The sequence below is a fragment of the Phoenix dactylifera genome, unplaced genomic scaffold (assembly GCF_009389715.1).
Source record: "Phoenix dactylifera cultivar Barhee BC4 unplaced genomic scaffold, palm_55x_up_171113_PBpolish2nd_filt_p 000392F, whole genome shotgun sequence".
Taxonomy (NCBI): domain Eukaryota; kingdom Viridiplantae; phylum Streptophyta; class Magnoliopsida; order Arecales; family Arecaceae; genus Phoenix; species Phoenix dactylifera.
Window position 1 is genome coordinate 128,974 of NW_024067838.1, and position 26,842 is coordinate 155,815.

General features: G+C 36.0%; 1 protein-coding gene across 1 annotated transcript; it reads left to right on the forward strand.

Moving 5' to 3' along the window:
* Positions 1 to 621: 621 nt before the first annotated feature.
* On the forward strand, positions 622 to 26,262 carry LOC103702805 (V-type proton ATPase subunit a3-like). The gene is made up of 18 exons (XM_008785372.4): positions 622 to 1,035; positions 5,067 to 5,111; positions 7,391 to 7,513; positions 7,615 to 7,722; positions 9,957 to 10,067; positions 10,146 to 10,319; positions 10,807 to 10,944; positions 15,010 to 15,117; positions 15,322 to 15,429; positions 15,546 to 15,694; positions 17,860 to 18,013; positions 23,002 to 23,162; positions 23,245 to 23,451; positions 24,537 to 24,720; positions 24,799 to 24,882; positions 24,963 to 25,156; positions 25,540 to 25,599; positions 25,683 to 26,262. Exons 1-18 carry the CDS (start codon positions 868 to 870, stop codon positions 25,885 to 25,887), a joined length of 2,481 nt encoding a protein of 826 aa, XP_008783594.1. The 5' UTR covers positions 622 to 867; the 3' UTR covers positions 25,888 to 26,262.
* The last annotated feature ends 580 nt before the right edge of the window (positions 26,263 to 26,842 follow it).

Genomic DNA, 26,842 nt, shown 5'->3' on the forward strand with positions numbered 1-26,842 from the left:
ACCATAGCGTACATGTAATAATCGATAAAGCCAGTTGTCCCCCAAGATAAAGCCATGTGATCACGCCCGTCCATAAGAAAAGGGATGGTCAATATTTTTCTTCTAATTTTGCTTTAAAAAATATTTCTTTTTTTTGGGTCATACTGCACTACAGGATATATTTTATTTTATTAAAAACTAACAAAATGAGCTACATGTCGCGGAACCAAATTGAAATAAATTACTAATAACCAAGACACAGACTCGCGGTATGCCTCGCGCATCTTTTTCCCATTTATCTCGACCTTGACGCCACGCGAGAAAGCTGAGCGCGTAGAGTAGCGCTCTCACTGATGTCTCTCTTCCGTCCACGAGTCGTCCGCCCTGGAGGGATCCAGAAAGAAGTGCAGTTTTTTTTAAAGGTGTAGCTTTATCAACTACCCAAAATTATCAAGATAATAAGATGCATTAATCGGGGGAAAGAATGCAACGACACACGGCGCGACGTATATAACTTCACTCACACCGACCGTGGTACGTGGGACCACCACTCACGTGATGAAGGCGGATTGTAGTAACGATTATTTGTTAGACCGTGGGTTGTCACAGGGGCGTGCATATGATATTTGGGAATCCCGTTTTCCCTTCTTTGGCGAGGAAGGAAGCCCGGAGACGATCCCGCGATCCCGACCGACCGATCGATCCAGGCGGGGATCGAGCCGGTGCGAGGGTTTGGCTTCTCATCCTCAGGAAATATATACCCATCGGGGTTTGCCTGAAAGGGGGTTCCAGAGGCGGGGAGAGAGAGAGAGAGAGAGAGAGAGAGAGAGACCAAGAAGGAGATTTGATCGAGAGAGAGCAAGAGGAGGAGGAGAAAGAGAAGAGGGGATGGGGGATTACCACAGCCGTGGCGGCGGGCGGGGGCATGGGTGCTGCCCCCCGATGGATCTGTTGCGCTCGGAGCCGATGCAGCTGGTACAGATCATCATCCCCATCGAGTCCGCTCACCTCACCGTCTCCTACCTCGGCGACCTCGGCCTTCTCCAATTCAAAGACGTACGATTCCTTCCTATTCTCCTCAATTCTTGATTTCATCTCTATGTCTCGTTGAACTTTGTGAACTTAAATTGTTGCTGCAATTATTGCCGTGATGAAACCCTAGCGTGGATCTGATGGCAAGGTTTTTTTTTTTATTTTGTAAAAATAATATCTCGTTTGCGTGGTTGGATTTCTATGTGCTGCTTCCATTTTCTGATTGATAAGAACATGTGACATCTCCTCTTTCTGATTTAATGCATCTTTTTTATGGTTCGTAATCATTTCTTATTTGAAAACTTTTTAATAATAAAAAATAAAGTTTAAATGCTTTCGCAATTATCTTGGCAGTTTCAATTTTGATAACCATGCCATGGAGCATGTACATCGTGTAGGTGATATAATAGTTGGACTTTATTTTCCTTTCCCCAGCTCAAGTTGCCTTTTTTCTTCAAGGAAAAGAATCGTCCAAAGGCCCAATCCAAGTTATTAAAAAAAGGAACAGGATATAGAATGGCTAGCATCAAATAGCCTTTTGTGAATTTTAATTTTAAGTAATTCTTCCTTTGATTATAAGAGCTTATATTTTCAATGATGGATGTCAGATTTCACTCAGATGGTTGTGCAGGACACTCTATCTGATTTTATTGGATAATCGGTTTGACAAGGATGACATGTCAAACTTTTCTGGGAACGGGGTAAGGGTTTAGGGTTATGAGGTGTTCATTATTGTCAGTTTTTAGGCTCCTGATTGCTTAAAACTGTTGCACATGAAGATCGCCGGAACTCCTTTTTGGTTTTTCCTGAACCCATGTGATCATCAATACCACTGATACTAACTGATCAAAGGGTTTACATTGGTATCATAGAATGTTTACCTGTGATTGCTATTAAGAAATTGTTTATGATTGATGATATAATCAGAATGGGAAACTTTAGTTTGTTATGACTTGTAAGTATGCATCTTATGGAGTGTGGATAATTTCAACAGGAACGCTACCCATCAAGGTGCAACCTCAAAACATTTGCTAATCTGCTTCCATCTTTGTTTTTTCTTTTTATTCTTTTTTCTTTTATCCCTTTTGGCAACAGAACAATTACTTTCAAGGAATCCATCTGCAGGTTCTTTTGGATATTAGTCTTCAATTTATACCTTGTGGTCTGTTTTAGTGGATCATCTTTTGGAGATCCCAATTTGCACCTATAAGATCATGTGGTTGTTCATCAACCTTGTGGTTGTATCATCTGAATTTATGGTTTGATTCATGACCATGAAGTCTTGAGAACTTTCAAAACCAGCTCTGAACCCGATGCCAATCCTCTGATGGCATGCAGTCTATTAGAGAATATCTGGTGGATTGACATTAGCTTGGTGTTGTTTCTTTTTTGTGTGGTTGTTTCCTTTCAATAGTGTCACATCCTAGGCAGCTAACTTACTTAAGAGGGTTGAATAGGAACCTGAGTTAAAAAAAGCCAATATACTGCAAAAGATAGTGGGAAAAATTAACCAGGATGCAGAAATCATGGTCATAAATCAGGTTGAATTGTACCTATAAGAAGGGTTAGAGCTGCATTGATGTTCAATTATCCTACTAGCGACAGTACTATTTTCTACTTTACAACTTTCATGTTGTTGTTGTTGGCATTATTCTATATAAATCTCTCATATGCACATATTCTTATTTACTTTTCTTGCTTCGTAAAGATGATTAGGGCTTATAGTCTTTTGTTTTCTTATTTGTATTTTTATCTAAGTTTGCTATTTGAGAACTATCGAAACTTGATTCCATGTTCCTCTGCATCTATCTTGCCCTCCTAATTATGGTTATTATGATGATTAGTAAAACTCTAGCATTTAATTTGTATGGTAAAAGCTCCATATTCTCTTAGATGAGGGCATCATGATATAGATTGGTCTATGAATTTTTCTTCCATATTCTTAATTTAATATCTCTATTTTCTAGTCACATTCCCCTTGACCATCTGTTTTGCTACTTTGTGTTTGTTTTCAGGGTATTAACTAATTGATCCCATCACCAACTAGAAGCCTGCAAAATGATAAACTAAAAATATCCTTTTTGCCCTCAAGCACCTGCAACAACATCATTCCTATTTTTGTCTTGGCAAATCCTCTGAAGAGCTATTCACACCAGTTTTTCTCTTTAGAGTGAACAACCCTGCTCCCCTTGTATCAAAATTTGCGGCAATGCCTACAACCTAAAATAATTCTGATTCGATAAGCTACCTCTTGTATAAAAGTTCTCCTAATAAGCTAATGATGCTAACGTAATATTGATGTTCACACCAAAAAAGTTTTTTCATATTTTATGATAAGTGCTTCCTTATAATTGGTGAAGGGCCTAAAGGCTGATAATTTTTTTCTTCTTACTGGTTATAAAGAGACACACTATAGAAATGTATTATATTTCCTTTAATAGGATAGGGGTGACTCACAACTATGGAAGGATTTTTTCCCCTGTTAAACCTTGCTGGTGCATGTTGATCGTTAAAATTATTTGCTATAACAACATTCATCATTTTAATCTGTTGCTGACCTTTTAAACATTCTAAAACTTCATCTCACTGATTTTTCCCTACAACCCGTATCCTGCAGTGCTTCATTTGTAATTTTGAGTTTTCAACATTGATAGAGCAACACATCTACTCTTGCTGTATCTTGTTGAGATCAATTTCACCAGGCCAACAAGTCTAATTCTCCATTTATAAAGGCGTTGTCTGTGGATAATAGTATAACCAATTGAGTCTTTGAGAACTCGCATGACAATCTTGTAACCTTACATCAACTGTTTCTGACATCACACTATAGAGTAGAAAAAACAACAGAGTGTTGTCCTTGCTGTAGTATAGTTATACTTGGTGGCTTCCCTTCTTATTGGTGATAGGAAGGTGATCCGACCCTGGACTTGGGCTTTATCCTTTTCTCTAAATGAACATTGTTACCTTGTTCTAGGTTGCTACTTGAGCAGCATAAAGCCAATTTAAGGTTCTTTCTCCATTTATCTCACCATATTTCCCCGAAGAGATTGTCATCTTGATGATTATCATAACTCATTTGTCCATTCCATAATGGGATTGTTTTTGATTGCTATCAAGCATTTAATGAGAAAACCATGATACAGTTGTGCTTTTGTACAATATTGTACTAAACTTATGACGTCCAGAAGATCGAATTAAGAACATTAGTTCTGGTTGATGCCATCTTTTGTCATCATTGCTACTTCTGTCTTGGTTGAGCTTATAAAGAATCAATAATAGCTGTAAGGCCTTCAACAGTGTTTTTTATGAACATATTTCTTTTTATATAATATTAATTTTTGTATTTCTTTTTGCTGTAATGTGGTTAAGAATTTGAGAAATGGATTCCTCCAAAATGCCAACTTATCTTCATAAAGTTTTTTCTTCTTTCTATAGTTCTCATTTGCATGCTTTCCATTCCTTGAACCATTTGTTCAACTATTTGAGCAATTAGTGTAGTGGTAAACAGATTTTCTGTAATTTCTGTTGTATCAGAGATTTGTTTCACTTATTCCCATGGCAAGGGTATTATTGATGATTAAAGAAGCTTGTTTCTCAGGTTTAGTATGGCAAAAATCCTACTCCATGTTAGATTGAGATATAATGCTTGAAATGGATTAAAAAATGCTGATCTGAGTTGGACACATAGAAAATCTGAAAAGTTTAAGCCTTCGAGCAATATGATAAATTTTTAGCTTAATATGAAATGTGAGTTATGCGCTTCATGTGATTATCTATATGATTCTAGTGGTTCTTTTTAGATTATTATTAATTTTTCTTTATCGTTTTAAAGTAAGTGACATATTATGCTAATCTTAAGTTTTGAAGCATAGTCAACATGGTTCTTGTTTTGGTTTTACCAACAAAACCCTGAAGTCAGCACAGGATTTAAATTTTGTGATTTAAACTCTATAACTGACATGACATAGCATGGAATGCTTGAATAGTTTTTGAGTTTGATTTGCTAATCATATGCAGAATGTTTTACTTTTGATCTAATATGGCAATTATTACAGCTTAATGCAGATAAGAGTCCTTTCCAGCGGACATATGCTAACCAGGTACTTTTGTTTTCTTTCTTTGCATTTACTTAATCTACATCAGTATTGTGTCTTTCAGAATATACTTCCATGTGAATCTTCTTGAAGATGCTGGTCATCTGGAAATTTATGCCAGTTTATACAATTGTCAACCATGGTTGGCTTAGATGTGCTTTCCAATTACTACTTATGCATGATGCTGAAGTCCTTGCAGACTTCGGTTATCTCATTTCTAATTTGCTATATATCATTTTGATCTTAGCTCTATAATATGTGTTTTGATACTGTGAAGTCCTTTTCAATTTGCCCTAACGTTTGCAAAATAAAATGAAATAACCTAGATTGCAGTTTTCTTTTCTTTTTTTTCTCCCAGAGAAAAAATGTCAGCTTCATGACCCGTGTCAAAGTAGTTGTACACCCAATTAGTTGTGTATCACTGTTGCATGTTATTTGCTTTATATTCCTGAGCCTCCGGCTATGGCTTGAGACCTTGGTATTACTGTAATTTTTTTGGCTTTTAGATCATAAAAATAACAAATATACCTTGTGTTCTGTATTTTGTTTATAGATCTTCTAATTCAAAAGAAATGAAAGTAAAGAAGTAAAAGAAAATCATAGCAAACAGGCCTTGTTAGGTTTTTAAAATAATTCAGCAGTTATTTTCATTAATTTAACATCCATTGTTAGCAGAGTCTATTGTTACTTAATTTATCACAACTTCCATTGTTGTTATTTGAGGATTTTGTCCTCTTTTGGGTTCATTCTATTTTGCAATTATTTGATTAGATCATTGTTGTTAATGCATGGGATGTGATCTATTGAGAATTGATCTGTTAATCATGGCTGGAATTAGGTTTCTTTTTTTTGTCGTAAATGATGCAAAGATCATATGATACTCCAGATGCACCTCTGCTTAAACAAGTCACTCTAATTGTATGTTGGTTTTGTATCTATCTTTATATACTTAGATCTGAGATTTGAGTAAATGATGGGCCTATCTGCTGGCCTTCCGTTCTAGAAAGGACTTGATCATCTAGAGCTCAGGGGTCATGAGAGCAAACAATCCACTTGTTCTTAACCATAACCATAATGTACAAGTTTCATAGTGATTAATTTTGTGCCTTTTGGATTGTGTTGGTGATTCATTCCTCTCAAGGGATACTTTATTCTTTAGTATATTTTTTTTCAGAAATTTCTTTCATACAACATAGTTGCATATTATTTTTGGGATCTCTCTTCCTTTTTTGAGCTTACATAGGCTTGTCAATTGGGCATGTTTGACTTCCTTACAAAATCGATAGTGAAGTTAGTGGACCATGGAGAATTAAAGACAAATGGATGGAGTGGGAATTAAAAGAAGAGATGGATAGTTTTCTCCAAGAGTATGAGAAAAGATGTTCTTTGGTTGCCCTGTATTTTGCATGTGTGACGCATGCGGTTTACCAAAGGGAAAAGAGTATTTAGGGTGTGAACCGCCGTTGTAACCGCCCCCCCCCCCCCCAAAAAAAAAAAAAAGAAGAAGGGAAGAGAGTATTTATTGGATGTTTTGTAAATATACTCCCTTTTTATCTTCATTTGTTTCTTTCTCTTGTTTATTCATCCAAGAGTGCCAAGAGTGAACTTGGTGGCATGTATTTCTCTATTATAAATTAAAGGTGAATGAGGTGTGCAGACTCAGGGAGAAAACCTGGGAGGATGAAATACATAAGGATGGTGATGAAAGGTAGGAGGTGGTGATGCATGGGGCCCATCAGCTGGATTTTGTTATAATAGTAGAGGAATTTTTCGTTTTCTTTAGAAGATAAATTGTGCTCAGGTAGTGCTTTTTGTATTTCCTATAGACAAAACAACTTTTTATGTTAAATGTGCTGCCTGCCTGTGAAAGTCTTTTAAGTCTGGACATTCTTCAAATTTGACACATCCCTAGTTTCACAACTTAGAATTTTCTGGTAATAATTATAGCAATGGTATCATCCCTGGACATGAATCTATCTTGTAGGCTACTTATCAATCTACAAAAAAGAAGTTGATTTTTTCTCTATAGTTACATTACCAGTCAGTAGCTTATGGTTTTCCCTGCTCCATTCTTTCCTGGTTGACGATTGGCTATCATAATTTCCTGTTAGTGTTATAATTTCCCATAAGCATTTTGTGTTTGGTCATTCTACAATTTAGACACGTAATTCATTTCATTGCGTAAAGGTTTTTCTTCTGCATGTTGAAATTGATAGTTATATCTGTAATAGTATGGCTTAGTTAATATTGTGTACTTTGTAATACTAAATTTAAACTGATTGCAGATAAAAAGATGTGGAGAAATGGCACGTAAGTTAAGATTTTTTAGGGAGCAAATGACAAAGGCAGGTATATCACCTTCAGCAATGTCTTTGACACAGACTCATATCGATCTTGATGACTTGGAGGTATTTTTTTCTTTTTTGCTAGCTAATTGACATACCACCATGCCTATATATGTAATGTCCAAGACTTAAGGCTTACTTTAAGCTTTGATGTGTTGACATAGATAAAACTTGGAGAGCTTGAAGCCGAGCTGATCGAAGTTAATACAAATAGTGAAAAGTTGCAACGCACTTATAATGAGCTATTGGAATATAAACTTGTCCTTCAGAAGGTATACATTTCTTTCACTCGTAGAATATTATAATGCACACAAACAAAGCTCGAACATTCATTATAATGTGGCAATATGGTAATATGTGTTGAGTTTAATGCTTATTCAAGTCAAGATACTAGATTTGCTACCTTGGGACATCTTATGGCGCTAACAGTAGCTTATCTTGACTTGCATATTTTTCTTGTAATTCTATTTCATTGCTAGTCTTTATGTGGCTCATCATTTGCACAAAAAGTAAAAGAGAAGGAAAAAAATGTCTTTTCTATTATATCTAAATCAATATTATTTCCATGATTTTATCTTTTAATTGATTCATCATTCTATTTTACATTTAAGCCTGAGAATACATAATAATTTTAGTTCTCATATGGTTGTTAAACAATGTGTTTTCCACTATTTTGCTCAAAACAGAACATAAGTCCAGAATACTTCAGTTATTTGTAATTCTAAACCTAAATGGGCCACCATATGTTTCAGCTTGTATCAATTGAAACTAGTTCAGCCTTACCTGAACACATTCTTTAAATGAGACTAATTTATCATGGTAAATTGGTCACAACTTGTGCTTGTTACCATCTATAAATATAAACAAGGTTTAAAATGCCGATACTGAACCTTTTACTGTCTCTACATCTGAACGATGTGGTACCGGTATGCTACGGAAACTAAAAAATTATCGATACCCACTAGAATGGTGTTCTGTCGGTATGCAGTGGTATGTCCAGGACATATCGGTACGGATTGTTTCGATATCCTGGCACCTGCATGGATGCTGGTTTTGGTTTGAAATGGCATGGTATTGACAATACTCTCCTGTTGTAGCAGTTTTTGAATCCATGAATATAAATTATAAATATTTGATGCATATGTATATCTACACGAACATGCCAATCTATGTCTATCTGTATTTATAGATGTTTAGATGTGTGTTTATGTACTTGCATGCATGTGGAGATAGATCATGTGTTTTTTAATCCTTGACAGGATTGCATCACCGAGTCTGCAGATTACATCCTCCTGATCTGTTTAGTTATAATTTTAACTCAGTGTACTACTAAGTAAATATTGCAGATCCTTTTCAACCCCTTTTCTTTAATCTCATTGCAATATTATTCTATTTTTAAATGATAAATGATCAAATTCAGGAGAAAGGTTAAGTTTGTGTATAATGTCCTTTATGATGCCGATACATCTTGCGCCAGGTTTAATTATTGTTATTATTTGTCCTTGATTTATTATTAAGCATATACTGAACATATGCTAAAGATTTGGTCTATTACTATTCTCTTTTCTGGATCATTTGGCAAAGCCTACATCCTTGCACTTGTAAGTTGACATTTGCAGTTATGGACCCCACTTATGTTCAATTCTAATATTACTGGGGTTTGAAGTCTCACTCCTTGAAGAAGTTGATGATTTGTCAGCTAGAGTTGTTTCCTTTCTGCGACAAATATAAAAGGTCAAAGAATTTCAAAATGCATCTGAACACAGTATGGGATGTAGTTATGGTTGACAAGGCCGCAAACTATTCAGTGACTTTGGGTTTTGTTGTGTGCCTTTAGAGATTCTAATTCCTTGTTATTGTGGGATGCAGAATTTGAAATCCAACATGGGAGAAACAGATCAACCTTGAGCAATTATTCAATTCCTTCGCACTTAATTTTGAGAAATTGATGTCTCTGAAGTGGAAGAAGCTATTTGATATTGGCATTCATGTACCTTTTGAATAAATGCTAAAGTGAATTTAATCTCATGGTTCCAAGAGTTTTTCTCTTTCTTATTGAAACATGATCGTTTGGTTTATAAGCCTGATGTTTTAGCTCTTTGATTTGTAGAATTGAGAAATTGCATGAGATCTATGTGCTTTATTTAAATATTTGGAAGATGTAAAATTATTTTGATTTTCTGGACATAGATCAGTTGATCATTACAGATCTGCAGTAGTCTTTGTAACTTGTTAGTGAAGAATCTCATATTATTTATGTATGATTAAGTGATAAAGTAATGATGCTCAATCCAGGGTTTTATCTTTCTGGAATTTGATCTGTACATTGTGAAGTTTCTGAAGATAAGAGGGTTTCTGTTATGTGGCACGGAATCCTGTTTTCATGGCCTTAAGATCTTATTCTTAAAAAATTCTACATTGTGAAGATGCTTCAGGGAAATTTTAGATATTGTAACTTAAAGTTTCTCGTCTTTAAACTATGGATGCATTTTCTGTCTTATTTCAGGCTGGTGAATTTTTCTACTCAGTTCAAAGTAGTGCTATAGCCCAACAGAGAGAGATTGAAGCACATCAAGTTTTTGATGGTTCTCTTGACAGTCCTTTGTTGTTGGAGCAAGTATAATTACAGACATACTCCACGCACTTTCTTTTTTCATTTTTTTCCGAATAATAATTCTAACATATTCTTCTTCAGGAAATTTTGGCAGATCCATCAAAGCAAGTAAAGCTTGGGTTTGTCAGTGGCCTTGTACCCAAAGAAAAGTCGATGGCTTTTGAAAGAATTTTATTCCGTGCTACCAGAGGAAACATGTACCTCAAACAAGTTGCAGTTGATGATCCAGTCACTGACCCAGTTTCAGGAGAAAAGGTTTACTCTTTTTACATGCAAAACTGTGCTAGAAGTCATGAAACTAAGCACCTAGCCTGCACATTGTCTTCTAATTAAACATTATTTACGTCCCATTATGCTTATGATTTTATGTTTCCAGTATTTGAATCCACTCACATGCATGCCTCGTTCTGAGGTGCATGTGTCTGTGTAAGAAGTTGTAGGCATCTTGCTATCATGTTGTCAATAGAGTGTACTTGGCACCAAGAAGAAACTAATAGTGCCAAGAGTGTTTTTACCTGTTCTGGTTTATACATGCTTGTTCTTTATTTGGTCTTAGGTAGAGTTCTGATTATGTTTTAAACATAAATACTCATTGATGACTAATTTTTTGATTCAAATAGTAGCCATGAATTTGTGTCTGTGCATGCTCATTGTTGATTGGTAAATGTGAAGCTGTGAACTAATGCATGGTTTCTTCCATACATGCCTATCCGCTTATCCTGTTGTTTATGTTTATCTACAGGTTGCCAAAAATGTCTTTGTAGTCTTCTACTCTGGGGAAAGAGCAAAGACCAAGATTCTAAAGATTTGTGAAGCTTTTGGTGCCAATCGTTATCCATTGACAGAGGATGTGGGCAAACAAATGCAGATGATTGATGAGGTTTGTGCACCCTTTTTCACTATTCTAGTTTAATCCTTGTGGCAGTTGTAATTATCAGTTAAAACACGTCAACATTTACGTCTGTGTTTCTGTGATGTTAATCTTGGACCCGACAACATTCTAATTTTATAGAATTTTTCTTCTCTGATAGAAAGTTCAGTATCGTAGACGTGTTTTCTAAGTACCATAAAAAATATATTTTTTCCGTAAAAACATTTACTGATGTGAATGGTTTATGTACCATAACCAATTTTGCCCTTCAATTATCCTGAAATAATACTGGATTTGAGTTTTATCTGCACTTCATTGTTTTCCTTTCCTAAAGTCTGGTTTACCTGTATGTGTGCAACTTTTTAATGATATTTTGATGATCAACTTATTTGGCAAGTTTGTTTTTGGTGTCCGTACTTTCTTCTATCTGACTGCTTGTTGCCAAGTAAGGTTTACTGTCTCAGTACCGGACCCTATACTGGTACCATTCTGTTACCCCGGTATTGGGCCAATTTGACATACTAACACTCGGTATGCCCCTCGTACCGTCTACCGGTATGGTACAGTATGGTCGGTACGACAAATGATTTTGCCAACTTTAAGGCCATGATATGATTCATACTGCAAGGCACTCACCTTTTCAGAGTTCTTTCACAACATAGTTAAGTATCGGATTTCTTATTGGTTCAATTTGGCAAACCAGGCTCCACATTGGAATCTTGCTTGACCCACAACCAATTTTTTGAGCCTGGAATTTGGTTGAGATATTATTCACGTTTCCCCTTTGTGTTGCATTTTAGTTGTTCGCTTGCTGTATTATCATTTTCTTATGTTTGTGGCGTGACTGGCGATGATGAACTTAAGTTCGGAGCAACGACTGCATCTGATTTTGGAAAATTATGATATGCTTGGTTTATTATACATGATATTGTTGCAACCATGTTAGATGGTGTGCATTGTTATGGGGCATTTAGAGAGAAAAAGGAAAGAAAAAATAAAAGAAAAGAGAGAAGAATAATAGAAAAAGCAAAACTTATTCTATTTTAAATAACTTGCAGAATTTTTAAATGTCCTTGAAACCTTGAAAGTTTGTCACTCTAGATGCATTCTTATTTAAGATATTATTACATCCATTAAACAATGTTCCTTCTCAGTTTGCTACCAGTGCACAGAAGCTTGTCCCTAAGCTTAACTTGGACTAGCTACGAACTATGACTCAAACCTTATGGCTAACCTAGCACTCTGCATCCTCCGGTGACCAAAAATAAAAGAGATGGCTTAAGAATAGTTACTCATAGATGTAAGAATACAAAAGGGATTTCCCCTGCCCAAATATTATGATGAGGTATATTCCGTGCAACTCCACCAAAGGGATTCTTTTCCCTGTGCACCACAATGAATGTTCAACCATTTATCTTAGATTTGCTTTTTGGGGTGCACCTATTGGATGTTGCCTTGATCATGGGGTGTGTGGACCATTACATCTGCACCTACTTGTTTGTATTGAAGTTGTGCTTTGCTACTACAACCTCTGTTCCAGGTGTTCTGGTCTTAGGGCTTGAGATTGCAATCTTGAGACCATTGTGAAGGTTTCTGGAGGCACTGTGGAAGGCCCGACCATCTAAGGGAAATAATCTCTGTAGGATACAGTCCACTGCTGCCTTTCGTTCATTTATCATCATATTGTTGGAGGATCGTTAAATTTTGTGAGCATTGATTGGTTTTTCGAAGGGTTCAAGTATGATATTCAATTGTCCAGTGGATGTGAAAGTTACTGAGTTAGATTCTTTTTCAAAAGGACAATGTGTAGCATGAAATCATGGTCATTTCATGTTTTCCATATATGAGAATCATCAGCCTTTTAGATTTGTTGCTAGTGTTATGTTTCCATGTTTATATCTGCTCCAATTCTTTTAAGGCAGTGTTGCTGATGCACCTATTATGATGACTACCTATTGAAGGGGGTGTATTTACCAGCTCAAATATTCTCCAACCATGACTCCGGATCAGTTTTGGGTTGGTTGGGAATGAGATGGACCCAGACTATACCTGAATTAGTTCTTCTGGCTTTAAGAAATATAACCAGGTTGTCATTCTTCTAGCAGAAAATTGACTCACTTTGTAGTTGGCCTGTTGCCGTAGTGGGCCAACTTGACCCATTTGCATTCTTGCTTGTATGGTGGTGTCTTAGTCATAATTTTTTAGATACTTAAAAGATTTATAGTTTTGGCTTTTGTTCTTTTTGAATATCTTAGGACTCGTTTGGTTCGCGAAAAAAAAAATTCTTAGTTGATTTATGAGAATATGATGCCTGGGAAAATGATTTTAGCATGTTTAGTTGATCGTGAGAAAGTGGCACATCTCAGAGTGGCTTATATTTGGCTGAGCATCTACTTTTCTGAGAAAGTTGTATGAAATACCTATTATACTCTTAATAAAGAGAAAGACGTTACCCATGGATTTTGATGGCTTAAGGGTACTTTTGGAAAAAAAAGAGACCCCAAATTTCTAAAAAGCGGGAAAGTAGTTTTTCTATATCTTTCATGGGTTTTTCTTTCCCATGAAACATAGAAATCTTATTCCCATGGGAATGTTGCTTTTTCATCTCTCTCCTTTGAAAACTCCAACCAAACAAGAGGTATTTCTTTGTTTTTCCGTTGACCACACTTTTCATCCTTTTCCCGCAAACCAAACAAGTGCTTAGTGTTTGAAATGTGTTGTAAAATTCAAAGTTTTTTGACCAAAGCTCCTCCTCAGGTTTGATAATTGCATGTCATGTGTTTTGCTGGACCAAACTGCCCAGTTCGGTCGCCATCATGCTGTACCGACCATGAAGCAAGCTAATGTTTTAGAAAATTTGCTTTCCAGATCGCTCTTAAATTTTCAAAGTTAATACTATATTTTTGGAGTTGAGTAAGAACCCATGTATTTTGATCTTAATATGGATTCAGATTTTATAAAGTTCAAAAAGTATTCTTTAAATTTCAGAAGTTAATCAGTTTCTGTCTGTCAAAGTAACTAAGCATCCGTTAGAGATCTTGTTTTGTTATTTGCCATAGAAGTTGATGCATGGCCAAAACATGTTGCCTTGTCTGGGTTTATGGCCTGAGGGTTTTGAACGCTTCTTTCCAACTTGGCTCCTCAAGTTTCAAATTTAATATTACGTTTCTGGAGCTGATGAATAATCTGTTGATCTTAGATATTAATATGGACTCAGATTGTATAGAGGTACAAAAATATTCTTCAAATTTTTAGAAGTTAATCCAAGATCTGTTTGTTGAAGTAACTAAGCGTCGATTGAGAAGCATTGTTTCTTTGTTTGCCTTGGAAATTGATGAATGGAAGCACAAAATGGTACTGTTAGATATACAATAATTCTATGATTTGCAATTTTACTAGAGTCTATGTTCGCCCACTCAAGCTCAAAAGCAAGTCCTCCACACTGGTAAATATGATAGCAATTTTTCCATTGATACTGCTGAAAATTTTGCCCCTCGGTCTGCAATAAGTCGAAAAAGAATGCTATCTGTCCATTTTTATAGGATTCTTAGTTGAATGCTAAGGCTGCTAGGCATGTAAACTATGCAGTATGGCAGGGTAATATCAGTGCTCTATGGATCTGTACAACTTTTTGCATGGTTTTGAACTTCATACATGATTATTTTTGTTTGACAGTATCAAAAAGCATTATGTTCCATGATGATGTTTATGCACTCTTGCATCTTCTTAGGCATTTCAATGGTGAACAATAATTGCTGAGTTAAAGATATTGCTTGTTGCCCTATTTTCATCTTTAGGTCTGTTAGATACTTCAGCTTGCTTCTATTTTATTTTTCTCTCTTTAATTAGCAAACTTGTCTTGTTACTTCTACTTTCTATCCTCATGTGGATAGTAGATATCTTTTTAGTATTAGTTAAAATTATCTGGATAGTATTATCTAATTATATGACAAGTGAGTTTTATACTTTTGTTTAATGATTGACGTGTGATGGGACTCGTTTTTTTGTTCTCAATTTCTAGCTGTTAGAACCATGTATAGTTTTATCTGAAGTTTGGAGCTACTGGATTTTTAGGTGTCAGGGAAAATCTCAGAGCTGAAGACCACAATAGATATCGGATTAATTCAACGTGATAATATGCTTAAAAATATAGGCTATCAGTTTGAGCAGTGGAATCAAATGGTAAGTTTGATTCTTTTTTTATTTGTGTTTTTGTGTTAAAATCACTTAGAAATCATATATCCTGTTTCCTTTGAAGTTATCATGGGCTTTTATTCATTTATTTTTACATTTTTCTGTTGCTACTCAAAAACATTTGGTCAGTAGTATGTCAGCATAGACATGTTCTATGATTTCTTGAATTTCACCAAAGCTTAAATTTTCCAGGTAAGGAGAGAGAAATCTATATACCACACTCTAAACATGCTCAGCCTTGATGTGACAAAGAAATGTGTGGTTGCCGAGGGCTGGAGCCCTGTTTTTGCAACTAATCAGGTATCTCTTTTTAACTATTTTTTAATGTTGTGAGGTCTTGCTTGGTACAAATTTTCTGTTATCGTAGTGTTCTGTATCAATGGCCCATAAGCACTCTATTGAGCTCACCTTTCCAGGTTCAAGATGCATTGAAGCGGGCTACCTATGATAGCAACTCCCAAGTTGGCTCTATTTTTCAGATTCTCCATACGAAAGAATCTCCACCGACATATTTCCAGACAAACAAATTTACTTTAGCTTTCCAGGAAATTGTTGATGCTTATGGGTAAGTTGAATGGGCTTAACAGGAAATTTTTATCTTTTACATGGTCATGCATGAAAACTGAGCTATTCTTATAATACACATGTGCTATGTGAAGGTATTAGAGTGCTTGACAGTATAAAAAAGGTAATCCATTTAGAAACTTAAATTAAGCTGCAAAATTTAAATTGGCTCTAGTTTTGCTGTTTGTGTACTTAATATTAATCTGTTTTTTAATATTTTGGCCCCTATACAAAAGAGGAGATAATTCAGAAGAGAGTAAATACTAGTATATAGATAATATATTGCAATAAATGCTGAAGAGAACATTGCAGTAAACATTTCTGCTACATTGATGTCAACTTGATATTAGTCAAAATCAAACTTTCTGATCTAAAGAATGGAAAAAAATGATGATTCAACTTTTAACATAATAGCTTCGTGAGTTATAAATGTGACATCTGGAGATACTGCCAGAAAATAATTTCCTGAATAATAAATTTTTATACTTTGTTCTCTTGCTGAACCAAGTAATGGTTTTAGGATACCATTATATGAGTAAATTGTTTAGCATAGGCATGGTTATGATGGTTAAGAAAGAGACTATACAAAGCAAAATCATGGATATGCTGCAAAAGTGTATACGCTACAAAGCATGGTTATATTCATATAATAATGAAGAGGGTCATGTATACGCTGCAAAAGTGTGTCGAATATAGCAAATTGAGCTCAAGAATTGGTTGTAGTGTATTGCTAATTGTTTTACATTTGTAAGCAACAAGGTTTTAAATACCTTTACTGAACCCCATTTAGTTTTTCTGTTGGAACGGAATGGTATGAGTGTGATACAAGTATAGACAGTACATACCGAAACTTATAAATTCTAAAAAATTGAAAAACCATTGGTACGGACCGGCACAGTATTGTTAGTATGTATCGATATGGACCGGTATGCACCGATATGGATTGCTATAGACTGGCACGTCTGGTACATATTGGTATACATACTGGTGTTGGTCTCGCATTGGAATAGTGGTACTGGTTGTATCGTCCCATTTCGGTGGTTTTTGAAGCCATGGTAAGCGACGATAGAGGCTCTTCCCCTTGTGAATAGCAAACCACCACTAATATTGCAATACCTATTGGTTTAGGCTAGGGCTCATATAGTTTGTCGCCACTGAGGCTAATCTAAGCTGCTTCTAAAAATGTTCTTACTTTGTAAGAAATCAAGCTCAATTTTTTTATCCTTGTTTAGTCATCTCAAAACCTCTCTTACTAGATTCCTTGCATTGCCAATGCATTTTGGGGAACAATGAACATTGTATTTCCCTATTGGCGTCATTTTAGAACTTCTCTTTTTCTGTATCTGTGCCTCTCATGTCACTTTATGTTGCTAAAAGGTCTGTAAAGATAACATTTGCATAATTGTCATGATTAATATTCTGTATATAGTGGTCAAAAAAGCTCTTTGTAGGGAACATCCCCAAGCTTTGTTCGTAACAATGCCACCACGTCTTGCCTTCTTGTTATTCTTCACCCATAATCTGTAATTTACTCCTTTTGTTTTAAAAGCTTAATCATATTTTGTGAAGCTCCAAATTGCATTATGCAGTAAAGCTAAAATTCCTATTATTGGCATGTAATTGGAAATGTGATCTAGAAATTTTGTTATTTAGGTTTTTTTGGTCGATCTTGCCTATTTTTATAACATGCCTGCTATAATTTACTTTTTCAACATGATTTTTAGAGGTTATTTCTTGGAGAAGTTTTTGTTACTGAATTATCTGTTCATTGTGAAAAGGGAACAGTCTTCTGTGAATCATTTTGGCTAAAAGTCTAAAACGTACATCCACACACATATAAAACAAACATTTAGTGGCTGCTGGATGACAACATTGTTTCGTGAAGCATTCATTTCGTGTGAATCATCTATTTCTGTCAAGGATGGCAATTCTAAACTGTGATTATCTACTGCATCTTTTTGTTTATTTAGATTATGTAAATGTATGCATAGGCCATCAATAAATTGACATGCTAATATACAATACTAAAACAATCATGTGTCTCACCTTTAATTTGTTTTTTTTAAATATCTGATACATTGGAATGTTAATCGCCTTGAAGATGGGGACTTGTTTTGTCAATTTCCAGGAGAATCTACCTAATATTGTGGCTTATGCTTATTGCAGGGTTGCCAAATATCAGGAAGCAAATCCTGGTGTTTACACTATCATTACATTTCCTTTCTTATTTGCAGTCATGTTTGGTGATTGGGGTCATGGTATTTGCTTGTTACTGGCAACTTTGTATTTCATATTCCGAGAAAAGAAACTATCTTCCCAGGTCAGCTCTTGAGGGCCTCTGTCTTTCACTGTATATGCTTCAATTCTTTATAGCCGTGAATGCTGATCGTTCTTGGTAGCAATGAAGTTTGTATCTTTTAACTTTTTCTTGTAAATTTCGTTTCTTCTTGAAGTTGCTACTCTAAATAACATAGAAGTTTTCTATATTCAATGCTGCATATGATTATACTTTCTGACTGGTTAAATATGTCATGATCATTATAGACAAATTTCTAAATGAGTTGCATATCATATCTAAGGAGATGCCAAGAAAAAAACACCTCAATAACATGGAGACAAAAGCAACCCGAATATTTACGACTATGAATTTGGATTATTGTTGTGATAAATACACTCATGAATAAAACAATAATGTAAAATTATTAAGTCTGTTATATTGTTGCTACAAAGTCTTGCTAGATTATCTAAAACCATCCATTTTTATTCTACATGCGATGCTGCCATATTGCATATGGTAGATGTTGTCTTAGGCTAATATATTAGGCCAATGTGAAGAATAAATTGCATTACTGAAATGAGTCTAATGAAGCTTGGTCTCATCCTTGAAACAGAATCTCGAATTATTCTGCATCCAGGAAAAACATTATGAAGATGAACAAAAATTTTCTGCCTTATGAAGAAGACTTACAAATCTTTGAAAATTTTGCTTGGTTGCTCCACCTGAAGATTCTGCCACAAAAAGGATGTTTAAGCCTATATATAATGAATTAGAAGTTGGCAAAGACATATAAATGCATACGAGGTGTGCAAACTTACATAGAAAGCATTAAGCTTAGAGGTGCAGTTAAATTTGTTGGAGGGTCTTTGTCATCAAATCCTAGAGATTATGAGAAAGAACAATGAAGGATTTGTTGAGGGATATAAGCCAATTACTGGACTGTGTTTCTTTAAACTAAGGGAATAATGAGGGCTACATCATGTAACCAACATATTTTTTCTCTATTATTATTTAATAGTGTCAGATTGGTGTTTAGGACTTACTGAGGAAGTAAAATCTTTTTGGCTCTTTATCCTAAAATTAGTGCTTAAGAAATTCATGCAGTTTTTTGTATCAGACATTCCCTTCTTTCCATTTAGATTTTGACTCTGATGAGTATAGAGGAACCTTGAAGGGTTGTTCCTCAGTTGCATGTGCTTAAACAATGGAAACAAGAAGGCAATTCTCTTTACCTACAAAAATACCTTTTAGCATTCCACGCTAGCCTCTTGCTTTGCAAGATGCCTTAACCAAGAATTGTTTCCCAAATTAGAGTGTCAATGTTAGGTAGGAAGCTGACTATAGAGCATTTCAACTTTATGGTTCATGCTTAATCCTGTAAGAAACCCAATATAGATGAGAGAAGATTTGTTGGTTTTCACATTTTACCAAGGATTTTTCATTAGAATTTGAGTTAAACCTGTTAAGGTAGTGAACAGTGATTCTTTATGATTTTGGATACATTTTTCTTGATGGAAAAATCAAGTTGGTGTTTTACTTTAATTGAGGAAAGGTTTAGGCAATTTTATAGTTAAAAGCTGATATAATGGACAGATGCTGCCCTGTGTATGTATGGCTCTTACCTATAATCCACCCTGGAAGTTTTTTTTTTGCAATAAATATTATAGTTCTGAGCTTTGTTGCTATGAACCCTAGTGTCAGGATTCAGAACTATTGTAAAATGGTGGTCAGAAATTGGTACCTATTTAGCTAAACCCTGCATATTGATAGATCTTGGACAGAGTCAAGATTTGGTTTAGTTTAGAAGAGTTATTGGACTTTAAGGGCTGAATATAAATTTTATTTGCAGTAATACTAGTAAAGAGTTTCAATATTCACTTTAGGGTTCTAAGAGTAAGGATTTGTGAGACTCTTTTCTGAGAAGAATGGAGGGGAAAGATTGCGCTTGCCCTACCAGATGTTATTAAAATAATTAATTGAAATACAAGAGGCCAGAGGCCAAGATCCAATGCAGTGACTAGTACAGCAGAACCTTAGGAAACATGAAGATAGTTGAGTCTATTGAGGACAATAGCTTGGGACTCAGTATTCTCTCTTGTGCAAACATTGCACCACGAATTGAAGATTCTCAATACTGCTGAGGTGGCAGATGGCCATGAGGTCTTTCTTTTGAGAAAACCTCTACTGTTTCTTTCCCTCCAAACCTCCCATTGCACAGCAAGGGTGATCTGATCCCATGCCTTTCTGATATCCATAGGAAAATTTTCTTTCTCCAGCATGTCCACGGAGAAAGAAGAGTTGCAGGATGGCCCTTTATCCCTTCACAAAATGGCAGTGAAGGAAAATATGGTTGATAGATTCATAGTTAGCTTCATAAAGGAAACAACCCTGATGTTGTTGCTTCCCTTTCCTTGACAGAAGATCTTTTATGTGCAATTTACTTCTGAGAGCCAGCCACATGAAGACCCTCAACTTCTGCAGCTCTGCTGTCTTCCATAATGCTTTTATAGTAGGGATATAGTAATCTCTCCTGGTTTATTAAGCAGTGTGAGGAAACAGTGTAGCAATTATCCTTTGTATGCTTCCACAAATGCTTATCAGCTATTCTTAAAGGATAAATACCTGAAAGCACAACTATCAACTCACTGTACTCCTGATCCTGAGAATGGTTGATAGGTCTTGAAATATTGAGTTGCCATTATCTCCTCCCTCCAGCGCCACCGTGATGCCAAGGATTTGTTAGAGTCACTATGCTTGTGGATAGATTTTGAGATGAATATTAGATAAGATCTGCTTGCTGAACTGAGGAAAAGAATAGGGATGGATCCAGTAGAAGAACAAGAAAGAAGTGACAGAATGACTGAAGAAATCTCTTCATTAGAAAATGTCTGGTGCATGTCGAAAGAGGCAAAGAAGGTGAGTGAAATGAGAGAAGGGCAAGGGTTGAAACCTTCTGTCTGGCACTTATATTCAAAAATCCTGACCCAATCCGCTCGTAGCTGACCTTCGCCTTAATTAAAGGTGCTTAAACAAGGCCTTGAGTTTCAAGCTTATTTGAGCTTGGCTCAGTTAAGGGTATCAAGCTATTTAAAGATGGCTTGCATTCAGCTTGGCTCAAAAGTAGGCTTTGTCAAGCTCAATGGAATAGGAAGCACACCAAGCTTAATTTAGAGTTTCAGGCTCAGAATTTCAAGCTGAGCTTGATCAGTCAACTCTTGCTTAATTATACCTGTTTGCCACATCCATGATGCAAATTATGGATCAAGGTTTTATAAGGCAGCTATGATGCACAGGCAGTTGATATATAGCATATCACATATGTTGTAAGTGGCTGCATAAGCGGGTTCCTCTGCAGTTGTATTTTAAAGGTACTATGGAAAAATACAATTCATAAAATAGATAAAAGTAAAACGGAAAGATTTAAAAATTCATAAAAAATTTGAATATACACTGTTATACTCATTTTGAATCTTATTTGATTACAGCAGGACATGCTCACCTAAAAATATAGAAATATTTCTTTACAAAGTATTCCTCAAGCTTCAGGCGATGGAGAAATCTACAAATTATGAAATGATGAACAATAAGAAAACAAGCAACATGGATGCATGACCGATAACTAAATTTCAACTACATATTTGTTAAACCAGATAGATAGTCTTTAAGTTACCCATCTTTGAAGAGGCACTCAAAAGTCAATTGCCTTTTTCGATAAGAGTTACCTGACAAAAAGCAAGCATCCTCCGAATTCATATGTGCTTGAGCTGCATAGGCAAGTTACTTGGACCTGCATAGGCATTTGGTTCCGTACTATGCAGCACAACACCAATAAGGTGTAATCACCATGATGCATCTGCATATGTGAGTGCAAATGTGGATCTGTAATCATCATACAGAAGCCTTTTTTTTGGGGTACAGCATCAGACAGAAGCCTTGGAGTGAGCCAAAACACAATCGGACAGCAACATTGTTGCTTCATAAGAAACTCAGAGAAGCACATATAAAAGGAATCAACAAACAGCCTAGAAAACTTGATATGATGTCAGTTATGCATTAATACATCATGGGCTACAAACAACTAGTATTAGATATTCCAAACTATAAATATTATCCACCTTCACTGTTGATCGTGACTCAAACCCCTTATGCTCTGTCATAAACTTAGGGGGAAGGTCTTTGTTCTTCTATAAACCTCTTTATTCTATACATGAATGAAGGAAAATGATTAAAGAAGAGGATTAAAAAAGCATTAGTGCAAGAATGAAAAAGAACAAAAGGATATGCTATGCAACGTGCCTCCTTTGAAAGTAACTAAGCTTTCCGTCAGTGATAGTATTTTGACCTGTAGATGCATTGAAAATAACTTGCACATAATGGCTGTCATATCACTTCAGGTGGAATGCTGGATTATGTGATAAGTGAATGGCACATTCACGCACCACAGATCACAAATAGCCTGCCTTCCCCATTGCATGATATGAGCTTCAATTGTCCTTTGTCTTCTGACACAACTACTGGGCATATGTGCGGTGCACACTGCTTTGTGGTGCAATTTGCCTAAACATTAATCTGAACAGCACAACATTTTCGTGTAACAAAGGAAACTAGCTATATCAACATCACTGGTTCTCTGTGGATTCTGCATCTCAATGTAACTGTGGTGGCCTTTAGAATGTCGAACTTCAATTCTTGAAATACTATCTAGAGGAAGCTGAGGCATGTAATAGTAGCCATCTGTAAGGGATAACCCACAGTACTGTTTCAGGTGATTGATTCCAATGAATAAAATTCTAGCTTATCTAGCTCCTAAGAACATGGATCACCATTCCTTTTAGATGGAAAATGAATTCAGGAAACTTGTTTGCATGTTGGGCCTATAGTCATATCTTTGATGTGTTGTGAAAATTCTTATCATGCCCTTGAGCATAGAACATTTTTGTAATTCTCCTTTGCTTTTGGTTCACTTTTGCTTTGTCATGATTTTGTACTTCTGCAAGTTCAATCTCATTGAATTGTTTTGGTCTTAACAGAAGCTCGGAGACATAACGGAAATGACTTTTGGTGGCCGCTATGTGCTTATGATGATGGCAATGTTTTCAATTTACACAGGATTAATCTATAATGAGTTTTTTTCTGTCCCATTTGAGCTTTTTGGTAAATCTGCCTATGCATGCCGTGATCCTTCCTGCAGGTAGAGAAAAAGTTTGCATCTTGAAAGTTTTCACTGTTTATTACAAGACTTCTTTACTTTTTTTAATTTTGCTCCATTATAGAGATGCTACTTCAGAGGGCTTGATTAAGGTGAGATCGACCTATCCATTTGGTGTGGATCCGAAGTGGCATGGTAGCCGAAGTGAGTTGCCATTTCTCAACTCATTGAAGATGAAGCTGTCTATCCTTCTTGGGGTAGCACAAATGAACCTTGGCATTGTGTTGAGTTACTTCAACGCGAAGTTCTTTAGGAATAATTTGAATATCTGGTAATTTGATCTTGCTTACATAGATATCTCATGCAGAATCTAATACAATTGTTGCTTAATGCTCACATATGCTCCTTAGTGGTGACAGTACTTTGGTGATCATGTAGCATATTTAGAGCCTCACATTCTATGCTTATTTAGTCATTTTTATGCTAATATTGATATGCTATCTTGCGGACCAAAATGATAGTATGGAACTTGCTGGAGATTAGTATATCTTAAGATAATTGAATATGCAACAGCCAACAATTTTAATTCCTGCCAATGTTGAAATTTTCATCCTCATCAGCCATCTATTTTCTTGGAGACCTTGCACTTAATCTTAATATTGTTGGAAAGTGGCAACACATTGAACCTCAAACTTGGCATGTGCATTTTGTGGAAGTATGTAATCATTTGTGACTGGTAGTAACTTCAATGCCTCTCAGAATGACTTGAACTGGTAGACACTTTGCATTGTTTATGTGGCATGCATGTGTCTGACTGTGTGTATGCACAAAGAAGGGAGGATAGATGATTTCTTGGCATATACCTAGACATTATGTATAATAGACTATGGTTATTGTTAAAATAATGGTTATAATATAAGCTTTGGTATTCTGGTTTAGAAACCAGCCAACAACGATAAACTTTGACTATAGTTATTGGTATTCTGAAACCAGTCAACAGTTTACATAGTATTAGTAACATCTCTAGATCAAGGATATGATGGCATGCTTTTGTTTGTGTCTTTGCTACTCCCATTACTAAGAGAGAACTCAGAGAAGTTTATATTTTAATAGGATCTGCGAGGCATTTTTACCAGTTACCTGTCAAGAAACTTTTGAGCATAATATGTAGAGCTCCAAATAGTTCCCTATTCCCAAAAATCTAGGGTATTATAGAAGTGTCCTGCTGATCCACCAAGTGTAGATTTTGTCATGAATATCAAGTTATGGTTGATCCTGATCACAAAATCCATTAACATGCATTGCATAAGGATTATTGTGCTTATCAATGATCAATAGCATCCATGCATAAATATGTATTTTCTAGTTACTAACAACTGGAAATTTTGGTGATTGTGCATATGTTTTCTGTTGCAGGTACCAATTTGTTCCGCAGTTGATCTTCTTAAATAGTCTGTTTGGTTACCTGTCACTCCTCATCATTGTGAAATGGTGCACTGGATCCAAAGCAGATCTGTACCATGTAATGATATACATGTTCCTCAGCCCAACAGATGATCTCGGTGAAAACCAGCTATTTCCTGGCCAGAAAACACTTCAGGTTTGTGTGTTTACATCCCTACCATATTGTTCTTTACCAATACAACACGAATGTCACTCAGTCTGTCATCATTACCAGCTTGTGTTACTTTTGCTGGCCCTCATTTCTGTTCCCTGGATGCTACTTCCAAAGCCCATTCTCTTGAAGAAGCAACACCAAGAAGTATGTCCCTATCTTGCTTGCTTTTCTCATAGACCTCTGTATAACCTTGTGCTAATTTATGTGCATGCTTATTGCTTCAGAGACACCAAGGTCAATCATACGCCTTGCTACAGAACACTGAAGAATCTCTTGAGCTGGAGCAAGATCACAGTTCACATGGACATGAGGAGTTCGAATTTAGTGAAGTTTTTGTTCACCAACTCATACATACAATAGAATTTGTCCTTGGAGCAGTCTCCAATACTGCTTCATATCTTCGTCTATGGGCTCTCAGGTACTCCTTCCATCTTGGTAAATTATAGTCGTTGATAATGGATTATGCTTATATATTATAAGATTAAAGAATGGCTTACTGCACCAGTCCATTTATCGAGTCAAGGAACATGCGGTGGCCTTGGTTATTATTAAAGGCATTATTTAAGATGATTGATGTGCCATGTTGTCCGGATATGAAAGCAGTTGTTCAGCAACTGATCCTTGAAGTCCATATTTCTTATGCAAGTTCACATTGTTGCATATTTCTGTATTGATTTAGTTGTGTTAACTGCCAAACCGAAATTAAATGTGTAAGAATGTTTCATATCTTAAGCATTAGTCCAGCTTGTCTGATCCTGATGCTCTGGTAGCTACTTACACTGTTCGGTTCAATGTCTGCAGTCTTGCTCATTCAGAGTTGTCAAGCGTATTTTATGAGAAGGTCCTTCTTCTTGCTTGGGGGTAAGTAGTCTCTGTTTTGCAATTTATTTGTTAGATAAGGAATTTTTCTGTATGCTGAAGGTGAATGACTGGTTGTGCATCAGGTTCAACAATATCATCATTCTCATCGTTGGCATCATTGTATTCATCTTTGCGACCATTGGTGTTCTGCTTGTGATGGAAACGCTAAGTGCATTCTTGCATGCCTTGAGGCTTCACTGGGTGGAATTTCAAAACAAGTTCTATGAGGGAGATGGATATAAGTTCTCGCCATTTTCATTTGCATTGCTTGGTGAGGATGAAGACTAAGGATGGTATTCTTGATTCTAATTCACATGTGGCAGGTGGATGGCCTGCGGCAGCTTGAATGAATTGCTAGCCTTCGTTGTAAATGGGGAAAAAAAAATACCATACCATTCTTTTCTCCTTTTTCATTCGGAGGAGGAAGGCCAAGTGAACATATGGCCAAGCAAAATTAGTTTATTGTGTGGACAGGTTGTTCATTTGGGTTGCCCTAGTATGCTATTTATTCTTGATTGAGGACTAGAAGGCAATTCAAATGGTGATAATAAATGCTCTAGGTCTTTACCTTATTATACTTGTCGGTGGTAACAAGTAAATTTTTGTCATAACCTTCCATAAGCTATTATTATCATGTTGTTTATATTATACAATATATTATTATGTTATAGAATAATTGGGATTGTGTGGGCAAATTTGCCCGATTTTATTATATCACCTTTTTTCCTCCACTTGTTTGCGAGGAACGTCCAAACAACAGTTGTTATTCCCGGTTAGCATCCAAACACAATAACGCGGCAAGTATAATCAGCGACTGGGGAAATATAGCATGTTTTTCGAAACAGAGGATAAGGTTTGAACCTGCTAAACCTGGTGTAAACTCAACCACCCAGATAAGTTTTTCTTATCCTGATAAACCCGATTACCAATTCAAGCACAGCCCTAGAGTCACATGCAGCTAATTGCTTGCTTCAGTTGGCTTGCAATGGAGAGCTATAATAAAAGCAAGGGGTTATAATTTTGTAGCGGTAAGGTATTATGATCGTCTTTTGGTGGCTGGTGATAAATGCACATACTTCTGAAATTGATGGAATCTTGATCATGCAAGTAAAAGGTTAAAATCGATAATTAGATGTACGACAGAAGTCCTTTTATCTTTATTCAGTGGTCGCTTAATTACTCCATTATATTTTTATTGAGGTCTGATTCCCCCCGGGGGGGGGGGGGGGGCATCTCAGACCAA